General features: G+C 33.4%; 1 protein-coding gene and 1 long non-coding RNA gene across 5 annotated transcripts; both read left to right on the top strand.

Moving 5' to 3' along the window:
- Positions 1-2,311: 2,311 nt before the first annotated feature.
- On the top strand, positions 2,312-12,044 carry LOC101220859 (serine/threonine-protein kinase EDR1). Of its 3 annotated transcripts, none has more exons than XM_031887368.1 (17): positions 2,312-2,662; positions 3,009-3,407; positions 3,670-3,873; positions 4,583-4,771; positions 4,948-5,207; positions 5,318-5,437; positions 5,663-5,704; positions 6,381-6,476; positions 7,336-7,428; positions 8,188-8,308; positions 9,238-9,463; positions 9,639-9,762; positions 9,881-9,900; positions 10,081-10,237; positions 11,204-11,492; positions 11,596-11,668; positions 11,772-12,044. In XM_031887368.1, exons 2-17 carry the CDS (start codon positions 3,153-3,155, stop codon positions 11,852-11,854), a joined length of 2,352 nt encoding a protein of 783 aa, XP_031743228.1. In that variant the 5' UTR covers positions 2,312-2,662; positions 3,009-3,152; the 3' UTR covers positions 11,855-12,044. The 3 variants fall into 3 exon arrangements, with proteins under 3 accessions (XP_031743228.1, XP_011657073.1, XP_031743229.1); XM_011658771.2 differs by having other exon boundaries at positions 5,615-5,704; XM_031887369.1 differs by lacking the exon at positions 5,663-5,704.
- An 868-nt stretch (positions 12,045-12,912) lies between these two features.
- Positions 12,913-16,118, top strand: LOC116404405. 2 transcript variants are annotated; one of them, XR_004217248.1, is made up of 2 exons: positions 12,913-13,433; positions 14,360-16,118. It is a non-coding gene; the product is annotated as an uncharacterized LOC116404405 (long non-coding RNA). The 2 variants fall into 2 exon arrangements; XR_004217247.1 differs by lacking the exon at positions 12,913-13,433 and adding an exon at positions 13,450-14,227.
- The last annotated feature ends 531 nt before the right edge of the window (positions 16,119-16,649 follow it).

The raw sequence follows: 16,649 nt of genomic DNA, 5'->3' as shown, positions 1-16,649 counted from the left end.
CTCTTTCTCAATTCTTTTTTCTATTTTCTTTTTCTTTTCTATTTTCCCACATGATTTCCTTTTTATTCCTTTTATCTTCATCTTCTTCCCCAAATAATTTAAAATTTTTGTTTTTTTACATGATATACTTATTTAAAATACTTGGAATCTTTAATAATTTTGTTAGGTTTAGATTAAAAGAATAAAACGAATTTTGTATGTTTAAACTAAAAGAATAAAACGATTTTTTTTCCCTAAAAGTAAAAGGTTTGATTCTCATCTTCAAAATTGTTATACTAAGAAACTTATAAATTTTTTCCTAACATAATCATACGTGCAAAACACATCAATGTTTTCTAGTATTCTAAAAGGTAAATTGCAAGAACTACTCCTATGTATGATGACTTGCAATTATATTCTCAAACTTGCAATAATAACAATTCAAACTTTAAACTTCTAAAATTGTTGACAAATTTTCTGTAATGGTAAAAATTGAACCCATCAATGATAAAATTTGAACAACCAAAATTATATAATCAAACACAATTTACTTAACTACGTGAGTTTGAGGGGTCTAAATTTTAAACTTAAATAAACTTGAGGGCTCAATTTTTAATTTTAAAAATTTAAGAGTATAACCCAACCTAACGTCATACTCTAGGGATGATTTTTGCAATTCGTTCTATTTTAAAACTTTACATTTTCGATCTTCATTATTGATTAATTTACAAAAGTGGTAAAAAAAGTTGAAACTATTTACAAATATTACTAAATTTATCAAATTTTCTATATATTTTTTTTGTTAGGTTTGAAAATAGTTTCAAAATTTTAGCCATAAATTTTAAGAAGTATATAGGTTAGTTTACACAAATATAACAAAATATCCAAATATTTACCGCTCTTGTAACAAAATCTAAAAACTCACTAAGCTGACCATTCTTTTAAATATTCAAGGTTTGTCTTGGTTGTTTTTGAATTTTTCATGGCTTCGATTTCTTCCTTGTTCCTTTCATATTCTTTCTTCTCTTCTTATGCAACTTTTTTTTTTTTTAAATCATGACCTTTGTTTTCAATCAATCATTAATCTTGTATTGTTTTTTTTTTTCTTTTCAAAGTGTTATTTGGTTCAAGATCATGTAACAAATATAAAAGATCTAGGTACACAATCTTAAGTAAAAATCTTTGGAATATTGGTACACGATTGTTTAGATTTGGGTACACGAGTGTGTACCAAATTTAAGATATTGGTAGAAGATCGTGTACCAAATATGAAAGATCTTAGCACACAATCTTAAGCAAAAAAACGTTGGAATATTGACACGCGACCATTTAGATTTGGGTACATGATCGTATACCAAATCTAAGCGATATTGGAACAAGTTCATGTTCCAAATATAAAAGATCTTGAACAAAAATCGTTACAATATTGGTACACAATTGTTTAGATTTTGGTACACAATCATGTATACCAAATATACAAGATTGTGTACCAAATATAAAATAATCTACGAGAACGTGTACCAAATATAAAAGAATATACAAAAACGTGTACCAAATAGATCTAACAAATGGAGGTCCTTAAAACTATTAAACACAAAATTAAAAGTTTAGTAACTTGTCACATAAGTCCTATATTTATTTAACATAATAACAAAAGTTTTAGAGACTACCAATTTTAATTATATTATCATTATATTCACCTTTATTGAAGACCTTTCCTAGCAAGGGAAAATCCAATATTAAATGGAGAGTAAACAACGTTGCAATGGCTTGAAGACGTGACATCACAAACCACACTGCTCTTAGATCAATTGACAATTTAAGATGATATCAGGATGGTATGGTTCATAATGCCCTATCTTTAATCCTTTGCAATGTTATTTCCTTCCAAATTTAGAAGTGAAGCTGGTTGTTAGATGATATATAATTAAATTCACATTCACTCACTTAAGCTTTTGGATCGATTGACGATTTACAAACTTATAATAGAATCCATCAAGAGCCTAAATTTCAAGAAGTAACAATTTAACTCTTAAACTTTTATTTGTAATAATTTAGAGAATAAAGTAATTAGAGATTTATATTTTTACAAAATACAAAATATAGGGAGTAAAATAAAAACAACTAAATCTATATTTTTTTTTTTTTATAATTGGGAACCTTTGACATACAATAATTACCCATTAAAGTGTAAGTCTAAAAAAGATGTGAAACCAAAGACATGTAGATTAGTATGATGAAAGTTAGAGTAGAGGGTAAATTAATATTTTGAATTGAGAAAAGTTTAGAAGTAAAAATGATATTTATAAAAAAAGGAAATGAGAAGAGGGGGAGGAGGGAATTAAAAGGGTTCACGCGGAGGAAGGTGTGGATGTTGGTAAGCCACCCCGTTCGCCAGCTGGCTGTCGGAGAGAGGCGTCCCGGAGAAAAAATTCAGAACCCAAACCCTTCTTTACCTTTCTTCTTTCTTCTTCTTTCTTCCTTCTTTCTTCCTTCTTCCTTCTTCCATTTCCATTTCCATTTCCATTGCACGTGATTCTCAATCTCACTCCATCGCTTTCTATCAAATCAAAATCCTCATCTTCTTCAAGATTCATTCTCAATTCCCTCCGATCCCCCTTCCCCCATTATTCCCCTACTTTACTTCTCTCCTCATTCTTCCTCCCTTTTCATACTTCTTCAGGTCTGTAATTTCTCTTTAATTCCTCTCTTTTGCGCATTCTCTCAAACCGCTTTTTTCTTTTTCTCTGGGTTATCGCTGTTTTTGTACATGGGATGTCATATTTTGATCTTGATTATGATAATGATGATGATGATTTAGCTTTTATTGTATTTGTGGGTCTTCTTTTTTGTTTTTGTTTACTGGGGTCTCTGATTTCTGCTTTGTTTCCTTGTGTAAGCATGACTTTGTTAATGTCCTTTCTTTCGTTTTTTTTTCTTTTCTTTTTTCGCTTTTTGTTTGTTCTCATTATTAGTGCTTATGCCCAATCATTTTGACGTTCCTGTTTCTTGGGTATTATGCCATCCAGCTTTGAAGATATTGAGGAAACCTTAAAGGGTTTTTTCAGTGGTTTTTGTTGACTGAGGAGTATGTAAGTTCGATTGCACCTTATATGGGGGTAGAAATAGAAACTACTTGGTGAAATGGTTTTATATTCTAAACATTTTAAGGCATGGAGGATCAGCGAGATGATGTTGCACCATCAGAGCAAGCCCCATCCAATGCTTCTTCTTGGTGGTCTTCTGATTTTGAGGACAAATTTGGATCTGTTTCTTTGGGCCCTCGGGAAGATATTGTAAATGAAAAGGAAGAGATCATCAATTCTGACCAAGATGTGTTGTTCTCGCCTCAGACAGCATCTCAAATTCTCTGGCGTACTGGAATGCTTTGTGAACCTATTCCAGATGGGTTCTATTCTGTTATTCTGGTATGCCGTTTTTTCCATTAAAATAACTTCTACCATTTAGGTTCTCTTTCCATGGAGAAACTTCATGAACTTTGTCTGTTTTTATGGATCCTGCATCATGTTTCCTTGTTTATATGTTCATTCATTTAATGTAGTACATTTTCACTGATAATTTTAATGCAGTTTTGTTGGCGACTGGCAGCATTTATGTTCATAATTTTTTCCTTGTAACTTGGTTCTACAAACTAGAGCTTAAACCAATTCCATAATCATCTATGCACAGGATAAAAGGCTAAAAGACCGGTTTCACAGCATTCCTTCCCTGGACGAGCTTCGTGCTTTGGAGGTGGAAGGTTACAGGAATGATGTTATTCTTGTGGAGACAGAGAAAGATAAAAAGCTTTCTATGCTGAAGCAACTGATCTTGACACTGGTTAAAGGATTGAATTCAAATCCAGCTGCAATTATCAAGAAGATCGCTGGACTGGTGAGGAGCATCTTAGTAGTCATATTTCTTGCTAATACCCCTTATTGAAAATCTCCTACTGTTTCTCCATTGAATTTCACTGCATTTCTCTTCATATAATAGATATGGTGTTTCAGATGTTAATATCATATACAATGAGCTACCTGAGAATGCTAATGAAAGGAAAGATCTGAACTAGATACCTAACTATTTTAGCGTCAAGTTCTGAACCTCCATTTTTTGTTCTTCCCCCCTCAAAATAATATGAGCATCTGAACTAGAGGCTTCAATCCTCTCAACTTTCTACGCCAACTCATTGACATGGAGAAAAGAAATATTGTTAATTGGTATTCACGTGCCTTCAAACTGAAGTTGATCTTGTAGCGTCATGGATAGTTATTCAATTTTTGTGGCTAGTATTTTACCCAGTTAGAGACCATTTGTTACTTAGCCTTCTTTGGGTTAACCAGCGTAGGTTTTCTAAATTGCTACACTGCCAGTTGTAAATTTCTAGATGTAGTATACTCTTTCTGTAACAGTATCCTAGTTTGTTTAGCAAACTGTTTGTAGTGGCCATTAAGATAGATTGTATAGAGCGTCGGAAATTTAATTCCTTGCACAAGTTTATGCCGTCAACCCTTGCTTTAGGCATTTGTGAAATTTTGTGTATATATTTCTTTTTCTATTGCTCACACGGTATCTATTCCTCTTTCTTACTCCACCTTTTCAGGTTTCTGATTTTTATAAACGACCAATCTTAGAAAGTCCAGCAAAAGGTGCTCTTGAAGAAACCTCACACTTGTTCGAGGATAGAGGCATTCAATTGCTTGGACAAATAAAATTTGGTTCTTGTCGTCCTAGAGCTATCTTATTTAAGGCTCTGGCAGACACCGTAGGGCTTGAAAGCCGGCTCATGGTGGTAAGCTCCAAACTTGGTTTTATTAATTGAAGTAGGTTGTTCCTTCCTGTAAATTCCCCTTTATCTATTTGTGAATTATCGATTGCTTTTTTCTTTCGCAACTGACAATAGAATAGTTATTTGCTTTCTCAAACGCCATCCCGACAATTCCTCATTAACGTTTTTATTTTGTTCAGGGCTTGCCAAATGAGGGGGCTACTGGGTGTGTAGATTCATACAAGCATATGTCTGTGACAGTTGTATTGAATTCTGTGGAACTAGTTGTTGATCTGATGCGGTTTCCTGGCCAGTTGTTACCTCGGTCAACTAAGGCCATTTTTATGACACATATTTCCGCTGCTGGTGAAAGCGATTCTGCTGAAAACGACTCCTGTGATTCACCACTAGAACCTAATAGTCCTCTTTATGGTTTCTCAGAAAGAGTTGATCCTGACAGGTGGGATGTTGCACAAAAGTTAAACCTTTAGTTCCTCAAAATTTAAAGTTTTAGGTTTTTGTATGTGTTTTATTGTGTACCTTGTTGAGCTAGATTCCTTTTTGTGACAGTGTCGAGAAAGATGAGAGCCTCCAATTCCACAGAAAATTTGATGCAACTTCAAATGCACATGGTAATTCATTGCGCAACATGATGTTGCGATCAAGTACAGCACTTGACAGAAAACTGAGGTAATAAGCTATTCCAATAAGCAGTCCCAAGCAACTTTAGTTAACAAAACCATTTATTTGTTGATTACTTCTACTGAATTGTCTCTCTTGTTTTTTCTCAAAAATCTCTTTCTGATGCAAAGATGCAAGAAATACACTGAGATTTCTGTTATTGTATCTTATTTTCAAATCTCTCAGTTTATCACATAGTGAACCTAACATTGCAAATGCATTTTGGCGACGTAGTCGGAGAAAGGATATTGCTGAACAGCGGACTGCTAGTTCAAGGTCTTTCTTGAATTCTTGTTCTTGGATAATGTGGCCATCGTTTTATGGTGTTAGAATTTTATTTTCTCCATTCAAATAAATTCTGTTAATCATATATATATTTTTAGCAACCCTAGCAAGAGGTTTACAATGGTCGATAATGTTATATTTTTATGTATGTTGTTCTCAGGCCCTTTCTGGGTAATTTAACAATTAATGTTAGTTCAACTGACATGATGGTCATAAGCTTGTAAATTTAGGTTTTGTAGAAGAGTTGATAGATATGGCTGAAGGCAAATAAGACCATGTATTTTTAGTACGATGAAATTTCATGGTTTATACTCAAGTACCTTTGGAGGGAAAACAAGGAGGATTTTTTTGTTTTTTTTCCTTTTTGAAATTAGCTTTGAAGCAGTGAATTTCTGTAATTCCATCTTTTGGCACTTGGAGCAAATTGTCTTCCTTTTTGTAATGATTGTTTATAAACCCTCGTTACTTGATGTAGGTACTTTTTTGAATTCCATTTCATTGTATCATTATGTTTTGTTTCCTTTGTATATATTATAAAAATAGTCATCTCTAAAATATTTGGTTTCTGATAGTATTCCTTTATGATCTCTTATGAAAATGAGCTTGTATATTTGAGTCTTCTGTTATATTAATTCAGTTATGTTTAAAATTTCCTTTCGTTCTGCAGTCCAGAGCATCCTTCATTTCGGGCACGTGGCCGGTCTATGCTTAGTGGGGATAGGAAAGCCTTCAGAGATTTTTCTGACGATGTCTCTACTTCAAGGTTTATTCTATCTTCATTATTAGTGGGTTATAACTTATCCTAATTTTATACATTCATGTAGCGGACCACATATACCTAATTTTGGTTTGGAAGATTGTGGCATCAGGCATGATTCTATTAATATAGAATAGCAATGCTGTGGCTTATATCTATGACATTTTCTTTACAAAATATGGATTGATAGAGATAAGAAAACACCAATCATATAAATTTCTAGCATCCTTTAGTTTGGCATTTTATTATTTAAGGAAAAATAGTTGCAAAATGTGTAGTTATCTTGTGGAGAGTTCATAACTATGCATTGAGATTGTGTTAGACCTCCACTACTTTTTACGTATAATAGAAGAAATAAAAATAAAACGGCACGTGAGAAGGAGGCACAGGAGAAGGAAGAAAGAGAGGAGAAAAAAGAGGACCATTCTGGTAGGATTTGAAGTTAGTTAGAAGGGGAAGTTTAAAAGGCTGGAACGAAGGGGAGAGGGGCATCTTTTCAGAAAGAAGACATTGGGCTGCATTACTCCTTGAGAGAGAGGGGAAGCAGAGGGTCAGATTTATCGTTTCTGTTAGGTTTGTTTATTTTCTGTTTTGGTTGAATTAGGGTTCCTGAATTGTTGGTTGATTGTGAGTTTCTTTAATCGTTGTCCTTCAATAAAGTAAAGACACTATATCAGTGTCTTATCAGATTGTTTTTGACCTTGGACATGGACTCGAACTAAAATTTTGGAGTTGTCCTTAAAGATATTGAAGTACAAAAATAGAATAGCAACTGTAGCTACGCGCTGAGAATCAAAATGTTTTTCCAGTTATCGTGTTATTTATTCATGATAACTGTATTTCTTCCTTTTTTACTTGGCTACAGATCAGATGGTGCTTCAACTTCAACTTCAGAAGCACGTCGATTAAGAAGAAGGAGCATCAGCATTACTCCAGAGATTGGTGATGATATCGTGAGGTTAGTTTTTGCTTTTGTTTTTACAATTAATTTCTATGTTTCACTATGAATGGTAGTCAACCTTTCCAATTCTGCCTTTATATGTATGTTGAGGTTGGACAAAACTGTTTTTTCTTTCCTTTTTTCTTTTTGGTTGAGGATCCCACCTTGAAAAGATTAGCAGCACAATCTTTGAAAGGCTTATAAAGTACTCCTTCATAATCGATGTGCTTATCTGATGTGGTATCAAGAGACTGAAGCCCAAACAGGAATTTGGTCCAACCAGAAAAAAATTGGGATCTGACCCAATAGTGATGAACATAATAGGTACCGTCTTAAAGGGGCAGTTGAGGATTCTGTACTAAAAAGACGAGGAGACCTCACAATCTTTAAAAGATACATGGACTACTTCTCTTAGTGTCCATTGATTTTAAGATGGAACCTTGTTGGGCCATTATTTGTTTTTTTATATCAAGGATTTTTGCATACACCACTAAAGTTATATTGTTGAAATCTGATTTTATCAAGTCCTTGCTTGTTAGTCTTCCACTTAACCTTTTTATTTTCTACTCTTTATTGAACCAATTATTTTTATTGAGAAAGAATGATAGAAGAGTTTTCCACTCAAATTAACTATTGTTTTACTATACGCTCGATATATTATTGGGCGAGTGCCTCGTTTGTTTGTTTAGTTGTACCCATGTTCTCAATGCAGTAATTCTGAGTATGTTGTTTTATGATTGTTATTTTATCATTAAACGGCACAATTAACAATTTCAGGGCTGTACGAGCAATGAATGAAACACTGAAGCAAAATCGTCTTTTGAGAGGACAAGAAGATGACAGGTCGTTCTCCCATCCTTCAAATGAAAGAAATAGTAGTTCAGATGTTCGGAGAAATGTAGGTTTCATTTGTCCTGGTAATGGAGGACTGACTTTATGTTCATCATCATATTGCTTTCTTGCATTGCGTGGAAATTTCATCTTTGTTCTGCATCTGTACTTATTTGGAGGGCAATTTTTTCCCTGGAGGGTAGACGGGTGGGAGGTTAAAAAAATCTGAGTGCACTCTGCAACCATGCCCCTGTTATTATTGTTTTCTTCATCAACTTAAAAGAAAAGTGCGTATTGAGTTTAGAATTGGTGTAAACTAACCATGATCTCTTACATAGTGGTAAAAAGCCCGACTCACTTGGAATCTGTTTGGAACCCCTCCCTATTTCAAACTTAGGATATGAAAGGTCTCAACCTGGTCCAGCTATTAAATGTTGTTACAAAGAATTCCTTTAAGACCTAATGATAATTCTTAATTTGAGTTCGATGAGCACAAAATTATGAGGGAATTTTTTAGGCATGGATGATAATTGCTAACATGATTTATTTAGATTGTATTATGATGAGCCTCCTATCAATTCCGCCTATATACTACCGGGGGGGGGGGGGAAGAGTAATCATGGGCTTGCGTACTGAGAATGAAAAAAGCTGAGTTTTCTCCTGTTTGGGTTTGACATTTTCTCCTTACCTTCACCATTTCATCATCAAAACAATATTTGTCGGATTCCAGTTTGTAAGAACTTATCAAATTATTACTATTTCAAAGAAAAAATAATCACTGAAGGGAGGTTGAATGATTTAGAATATACAGTGACAATGAATCATGTAAGAGGGTAAGATTTATGCATCGGGGGGAAATATTAGAGGGTGATTCTTGTTATGAAATTTTCATCCTGTCATTTTGTGTGATCATGATGAAGTATGTTAGTTACTTGAATGGTTAAAAGCAAAGGGAATTTATTATGAATGGTCTTTTCTTTCTTTCTTTTTTCTCAGGATCAAGTGGGTTCTCAAAGAGCAATATCATTACCATCATCGCCTCACGTGTACAGGGGTCAAACCTCTGATGGAATTGGGCATTCAGCATACGGGAATGATGAATTAACCTTTAAATGGACTAAAGTTCTTGAATCTTTCTCCTTGAATGACAAACCACTATTACCTTACCCAGAGTGGAACATCGATTACTCAGAACTGACAGTTGGTATCCGTATTGGAATTGGTGAGGATGTTTATATTCTAGAGCATGTCGTTGGCTAAAATTCCAATTTTGTGGGAATGCCACTTACCATTGCCTAACCTGAATCAAATGTCATAGTTAGATTCTTCGAGAATTTCTTGCTTGAAGGATTTTCTCTTTCTTTTATTGAGAGACCTTTTGGTGTGTTTCTATCCAGGGTTTTTTGGAGAAGTTTTCCGTGGAATTTGGAATGGAACAGATGTCGCAATCAAAGTTTTCCTAGAACAAGATTTAACTCCTGAGAACATTGAGGACTTTTGTAATGAGATATCAATTCTTAGGTATCTTTTCTTGACGCACTATTTTGCAATTTATTATTTTTAAAGTTTAATTTCTCCCATTGACTTTTATCTTAGTCCATTCTCTTTGTGTTTGTGCATGGGATTCTTTCGTTGCTAGCCGTCTTCGACATCCTAATGGTACTTCTCTCTCCTTCAAATTGGATTGTAGTATTTTTCTTCCTATAAGATTGGTTGTACCAGCGTACCTTATTCCAATTTTGTTTTTTGACCTTATTAATTTTTTCTCTTTCTGGTTTGTATGCTATAGTTTTAAAATTCGAAGTTTGACTAGACTAATGGGGCTTATATTTGCTGCAGTTATACTATTTCTGGGGGCATGCACAAAGCCGCCACGCTTATCAATGATCACCGAATACATGGAAATGGGTTCCTTGTATTCCTTGATTCATTTGAGTGGTCAGAAAAAAAAACTTAGCTGGCGGAGGAGATTGAAGATGTTGCGTGACATATGCAGGTATGCTTTGCTCAGTCACGAAACATCACATACTCTCCTTGTTCATCCTATTAGAGGGGTATCTTTTTCCCTTCTGACTTCGTACACCATGGTTTGATGTGTCATGGGATTTAGTATAGATTTGGAATTGTCTTCCACTTTTGGAAGTAGGCATGATTTTTGACATGTCTCGCAATTTGAAAGCTTAGGGGGTTTGGAGGGATAATAGAACTAAACCAACCTGGGATAATTAGTGCAACGTTTTGTTTTGTTTTGTTTTGTTTTTTTCTCTTTATTTGTTATTTTTGTTTTGTTTTGTTTTTGTTTTTAGTAAACTGAGCTTTGATTGATATAAAAGAAAGAATATACAAGAAAAGAAACCCAATAAAGATGGAGACCCTGAAAAGCTACAAAAAGGAACTTAAATCTAACGAAATCAAACTTAGGTAATTTTTTTTACAGAAAAGATAGTGATTCGAAGCCGACAAGGAGGCAGGCATTGAACCTCACTACCTTTCAAATCTCTTCACAGACCTCTCCACCTCTCTAAACGCCCTATTGTTTCTCTTGAGCCATAAGATGGGAAAGCAGCTGGCTTGCCACTATGCTAGTGCTTAGAAGTTAGAATCTAAGATTTTCCTTTACAATTGGGGTTTAATATTTAGGAAATCATTTTTAGTTAACTATGTGCTTGTCCACTATTATTAGGATGGATTTAGGGGAAAAAGAAAACAGACTTCGAAATTTTTTTATAGTCGTTTCAAATGATCCATTTGCTTTGGACCTGTTTCTGGATTGTCATTAAGTAGTTAAAGGGCGAAGGAGAGGTAAGATTCTAATGAAGTGTTCAATTCACGTTGCTGATTAATATTTCCCAGATGATTTTGCAATAGTGCATTTAGTAGTTTACCTGAAATGAACTAATAAATGGTGTCATGAAGAATACAATGCATTTTACTCATTGAATATTTTGATGGGATATTGAAGGGGTTTGATGTGCATACACCGAATGAAAATAGCTCATCGAGACCTAAAAAGTGCAAATTGCCTAGTGAACAAGCATTGGACCGTTAAGATATGCGATTTTGGGCTTTCAAGAATATTGACAGATGCTCCAGCTAGAGGGTCTCCATCTGCAGGAACTCCAGAATGGATGGCTCCTGAGCTCTTTCGAAACGAGCCCTTCACTGAAAAGTGTGATATCTTCAGTCTGGGGGTCATTATGTGGGAGCTATGCACGCTAAACAGACCATGGGAGGGTGTCCCACCGGAGCGGGTATGTTGAAGTGCAATACGTTTTTATTTCAATTTATTCCAACGAGGGAGAGTTTATTCCATTTTATTCCAATGAGGTTAACTGGTACTCTTGCGGCTTCCAGGTAGTTTATGCTGTTGGCACTGAGGGGTCCCGCCTCGAGATTCCCGAAGGGCCACTTGGCAGGCTTATATCAGGTTGATCAAAACTTATATTGGAATATTCATGATATCTTGAAACAATTGGTTCTATGTTTGGTTAAGCTATTATTAAACAAATGAATTACTGTATGGATTGCAGATTGTTGGGCAGAACCAAATGAACGGCCAAGCTGCGAAGAGATCCTCTCACGCTTGCTGGACTGCGAGTACTCACTTTCTTGATATGGTTTTATTTTGTTTTTGTTTTTTGTTTTTTGTTTTTTGTTTTGTTTTTGTCTGTGTACAGAAAACTTGGTAGAGGTGCTACTTTTGATGTTCTCGGCTCCAATTGTGAACTCTTGTTGATTTTTCCAACCATTGTTATACAGTTTAAAGGAAAAGAAAAAAAAACCTGTTGGTTTTGATCTTCCAATGGTTTCTTTCTGTGCTATAAACAAGCAAAGACCATCTCAGTTTGTGAGTCCAAAACATCAGTGCATTTCGATAGAACTGAGAAGAATCTTGGCTTGTTGACTTACCTACGTTATTACGCATTCTTATGCTATGCTAGTCAAAGCAAGATCGTTAGAAGGGTTCACCTCGGTATATCTATTTTCTCACTTTTTTATTTGATTGATGCCTGGGTAACTAAAGTGAGTAAGCCACCATGTGTGCATGGCAAGATCGTTATGTTGATTTGACTATGTGATATGCAAACAGAAAGTTAATATAAGGTAATTTGAAAATGGTTAATTTTTTATTTAAAAAAAATTGTTTTTTAAAGGCATTTGGAAACTGTATTAATATAAAAAATGTTTGAAAGTGTGAGATTAATAGTATAAATAAGTGTTGGAAAGTGAAATCAAAAGTTCCATGTTAATTTGTTTGTGTGGTTTTATGTACTTCCAAATATGTTGTAATTTAAAGTATTTGAAGTTGTGTTGTAACTTTTTATCAAAATCCTTTGTCAATCATTGTACTTATCGTTTCATTTTTACATTATTTTTGAAGGGTCTCCTAGAATTTAACAAAGACAAACAGTTATATGTAATATATGCTACTTCTAATACAATGCTACACATTTTTTTCTATATAGTAAAAAAAATATCATGTTCTAAAAATGTTAAATGACATTTTATTGGCATGCCTAAAGATAGGTATATTTGAGGCTTCATCCAAATTTTTTAATAAAGAATGTTAGTCGTGTTAATATTATTTTCTATAAAGATCAAGTTCTTAAATAAAAATAGTTATTTGTATTAAGTTAATTGATAGAAAAATATGCTTGAAGTTGTGATTTTTTTTTAAAAAAAAAGAATCAAAACTCATTATTGGCTACTTTTGTAATTAGTTACTTTTTGTTTACACATTTCTTAAAAAAATCACTTATTGGTAGTAATCAAAGTGTGACTGACTTTTGTATTTTCTATCAATTCCATTAAAAGTGTAAGTGTTTGGTTGAGGAGGACCAATAATTTTTCAATTTCTATTTGGACAAAGATGAAGATTCTCTTTTCTTTATGGTTGCTGTTTCCACCATATAAAGTAAGAATCTTGACCACCTCCTCCATCTCTTGCTTTTTCTCCCATCATATAATTCTATATTCAACCATTTATCTCTTCTTCGTTTCTGTTTAGGATTATCAACTCCAAAAAACTATCCATTTTACTATTATTCATAGTAAAATTATAATAATAGTAATAATATTTGAGTGTATACTAACTATACTTATCATTTTGTAGTCTACACTAGTTGCGTAGAATAAAAAGAGTTTACCTACGAACTTTGATGAGGCAATTTCAAGATGAAAATGTCGTAGAGGTAACTGCTACCAATCCTTAAACTAATAGGTTTAAAAACCAATCTATTCTACCGAACTGAAGGCATTTAGGAAACAAACTTTAGGTTTGGAATGGACACTTATATTTAGGAACTTGATCTTTTGGAACAATTGATAATGAAAGTGAGGTAAAATCTTAAATTGCTTTTCTATCCTTTCCACCTTATTAAATTCAACCAACTCTTCTCTACTATTAACCATCCATAACGTTTAAGCTTAAATAACTATTTTACAATTTTTTGGAATTCTAATTTTTCATCATATAATTAATTGTTTTTCTCGTCATTGCCAACGTCGAATTTTAGGTGTTTTTCTTTTATGACTCTATAATTATTTTTGAAAGTTCATAAAAAAAACAAGTCTAATTATTCTAATAATAAGTTGACTTTTTCTTATTCCCTCCTTCTAATAATAAATAAATAAATATGGAAAATATGTGAAGCAAAACCAAAATAAATCAATATTAATGAATATCCATACAATTTAAGAATGTTAATTAAAGAAATAAAATTTATAATCTTACTATTTAATTCATATGCTAAATTTTGGAATCTAACTCAATAAGTAGAAATTTAGAAAGCAAATTTGTTATTTACTATTATTATATTTTTAAAAACTTATATTTGGTCCTTACCCAGACCGAGTAAACACCCACAGTGAGTCCCTGATAGCGTCTTAAAACTATGAGTTAAGACCGCACAGGACATGAATTGGTTGCGCTAAGACTGCACACAATGAGATTTGGAGACGTTAAGTATAGCGATATGCAAGCTGAGTAAGGTGTTCTAGCTATGCCATAAAAAAGAGTTGTGTTGAGAAGGGAGTCATTGTGAACTTCCTTCACCGTGAAGTAGCTGACGTCATAAGATCGACATTCTGATTTGACCTTGCTGTCCACTTTGTTCAGGATAAGGACGTGACAGAAGCCATGTGACGTTTTGATACTAGATGATCCTCACCGCTGGAAAGAAGTAATCATTCTGTCATAGAAAGCCTCAGCGAAGAAGGCCTATAAATAAGAGAAGTCTGACAAGCTTAAGAGCTTATTTTTACCTTGTGTTTAGTTAAAAGAGTTGAAGGAATTTGCAAAGATGGAAGCTGCCACGAGTTCAGATTCCGCAAGAATTTGCAAGGATTTTAGCTAAGAGTTATTGTTTATAAACTATCTTTGAATTATAGTAGTGATAATTTTACTTTAAGTAGTATTGTATCACTTAAAGTATATAGAGTAATGATTTGATTTTGTAAACTCTATACTTAACATCGTAAGATTACACTTATGATTTATATCTCAAAGTAATAAAATCTCAGATCAAAGACCCCCTAGACATAGATTCAGTGTCATCGAACTGGGTTAGCAATGTCTAATGTTTCTACTGTCTCTACTTATCTGCACTGTTAGTTGTTTCTACTGTTGATTAATTGAGGGTTCATCCTTTTTTATTGTTGTTGATGCTTTCCTTATTTTATCACTTGGTATTAGTGAAAGGTTTTCTACATTCTATGGATTTTGTACATGAAGAAACTTCAGCAATAAAACCCTCAGTTCTAATGGGGTAGACTATGCCTACTAGAAAGTTGTGATTGCTAGATGGGAAAGTCACTCTTAAACCTAAGATAACCTGGTCTAAAGAAAAGGATGAAGCATCTCTCAAAAACTCTAGGGCTTTAAATGTAATATTTAATGGTGTAGATCAGAATGTCTTCAAACTGATCAATACATGTTCCTCTTCAAAGAAGGCCTAGAATATTCTGGAAACTGCTTATGAAGGGACATCCAAAGTTCAAATATCCAAACTTCAGATTTTATCCTAAAAAATCCAAGGCTCTCAAGATGGATGAAGACGAAATAAAAACTCACTCATACAAATCTGGTAAGGAAAGTACTAAGATCTCTTCCTTCTCGATTTAATATGAAAGTCACAACTATAGAGGAAGCAAATGATATCACGACCATGAAACGGGTGAGTTGTTTGGGTCCTTGAGAACATTTAAACTTTCACTGGAGGACAATGGTTTGAAGAAGAAAAGTGATACTGCTTTTCAAGGGATCAGTGAGGAAATGTCAAAGTCGAACCTAAAACATTCTCAGGATGAGAATTTAGCTGAGACAATTGCTTTACTGTCAAAACGATTTTTAAAATTTAAGAGTAAGTTCTATAAGAAGTTTGGAGGATTCAGAACCCCATCCTAGTAGAAATTTTACTAGTTCCAACAACCTCGGCTTAGAATCCTCAAGCTCATTTGTAGCATCTCATCGGAAAGATGGTGATCGAAGTACTAGTCAGAAAAATAAGAGTGTCAAATGCCATGAATGTGAAGGATTTAGGCGCTATCAAGCAAAATGTGCTACATATTTAAAAAGAAAGAAAAATGGACTTGCTATTACTTTATTTGATGAAGAGACATCTTCTGATAGTGATTGTGAAGACTTTGGAAGAGCTTTAATCCACTGTGAAATAGAAGAAAAAATAGAAGTTACTGATGGTAAATTGTTTCCTATATCAGAAGAAGAAGGGTATAAATTAGATACTGAAATATCTTCTATCCCTACTGATAGAATCTATCCACTAATTTCAAAGAATTATTATTTCTCTGGAAAAAAAAAATCAATAAGTGCTTAAAGGACAACAAGATCGCATTTTAACTCTCTTCGAAGATAATTACATATTGATGTCAACTATCTCTACTTTAAAACTTGAACAGAATAATGTTAGAAGTGACTATGATGCTTTAACGAAATTAGTGATACTTTTGTCTCCAGGAATTGATAGTCTTAACTATATTTTGAGTAGGAAAAAAAAATAAAGAATGACAAAAAGGGCTAGGTAACTTACTAGGTGGTATGACTGTAAATTAGTGATACTTTTGTCTCCAGAAATTGATAGTCTTAACAACTTTCAAACTTTTGGCGTTTAGTCGTTTACCTTTAGTTAACTTACTAGGTAGTATGACTAAAACAACAAAAAAATCAAAGACCAAGGTAAACAAATTATGAATTCAAATCAAATCACATGTATCACACTAAAAAATAACACTATACAGTATAGTATAATATATATATACACATTTTTTAACCGAGTATTAAGCAACCAGAAGAAATTAAAAGAAAGAAAAAAGAAGTTGTGGAGGAAGAAAATAAGATACTAAAATTTATTATTAGGTTGTAATTATACCTTGAAAACTTTCATAAAAAA

The sequence above is a fragment of the Cucumis sativus genome, chromosome 6 (assembly GCF_000004075.3).
Source record: "Cucumis sativus cultivar 9930 chromosome 6, Cucumber_9930_V3, whole genome shotgun sequence".
Classification (NCBI taxonomy): Eukaryota; Viridiplantae; Streptophyta; class Magnoliopsida; order Cucurbitales; family Cucurbitaceae; genus Cucumis; species Cucumis sativus.
Note: the sequence above shows the minus strand (reverse complement) of the source record. Positions and strands in the feature narration are given on the sequence as shown.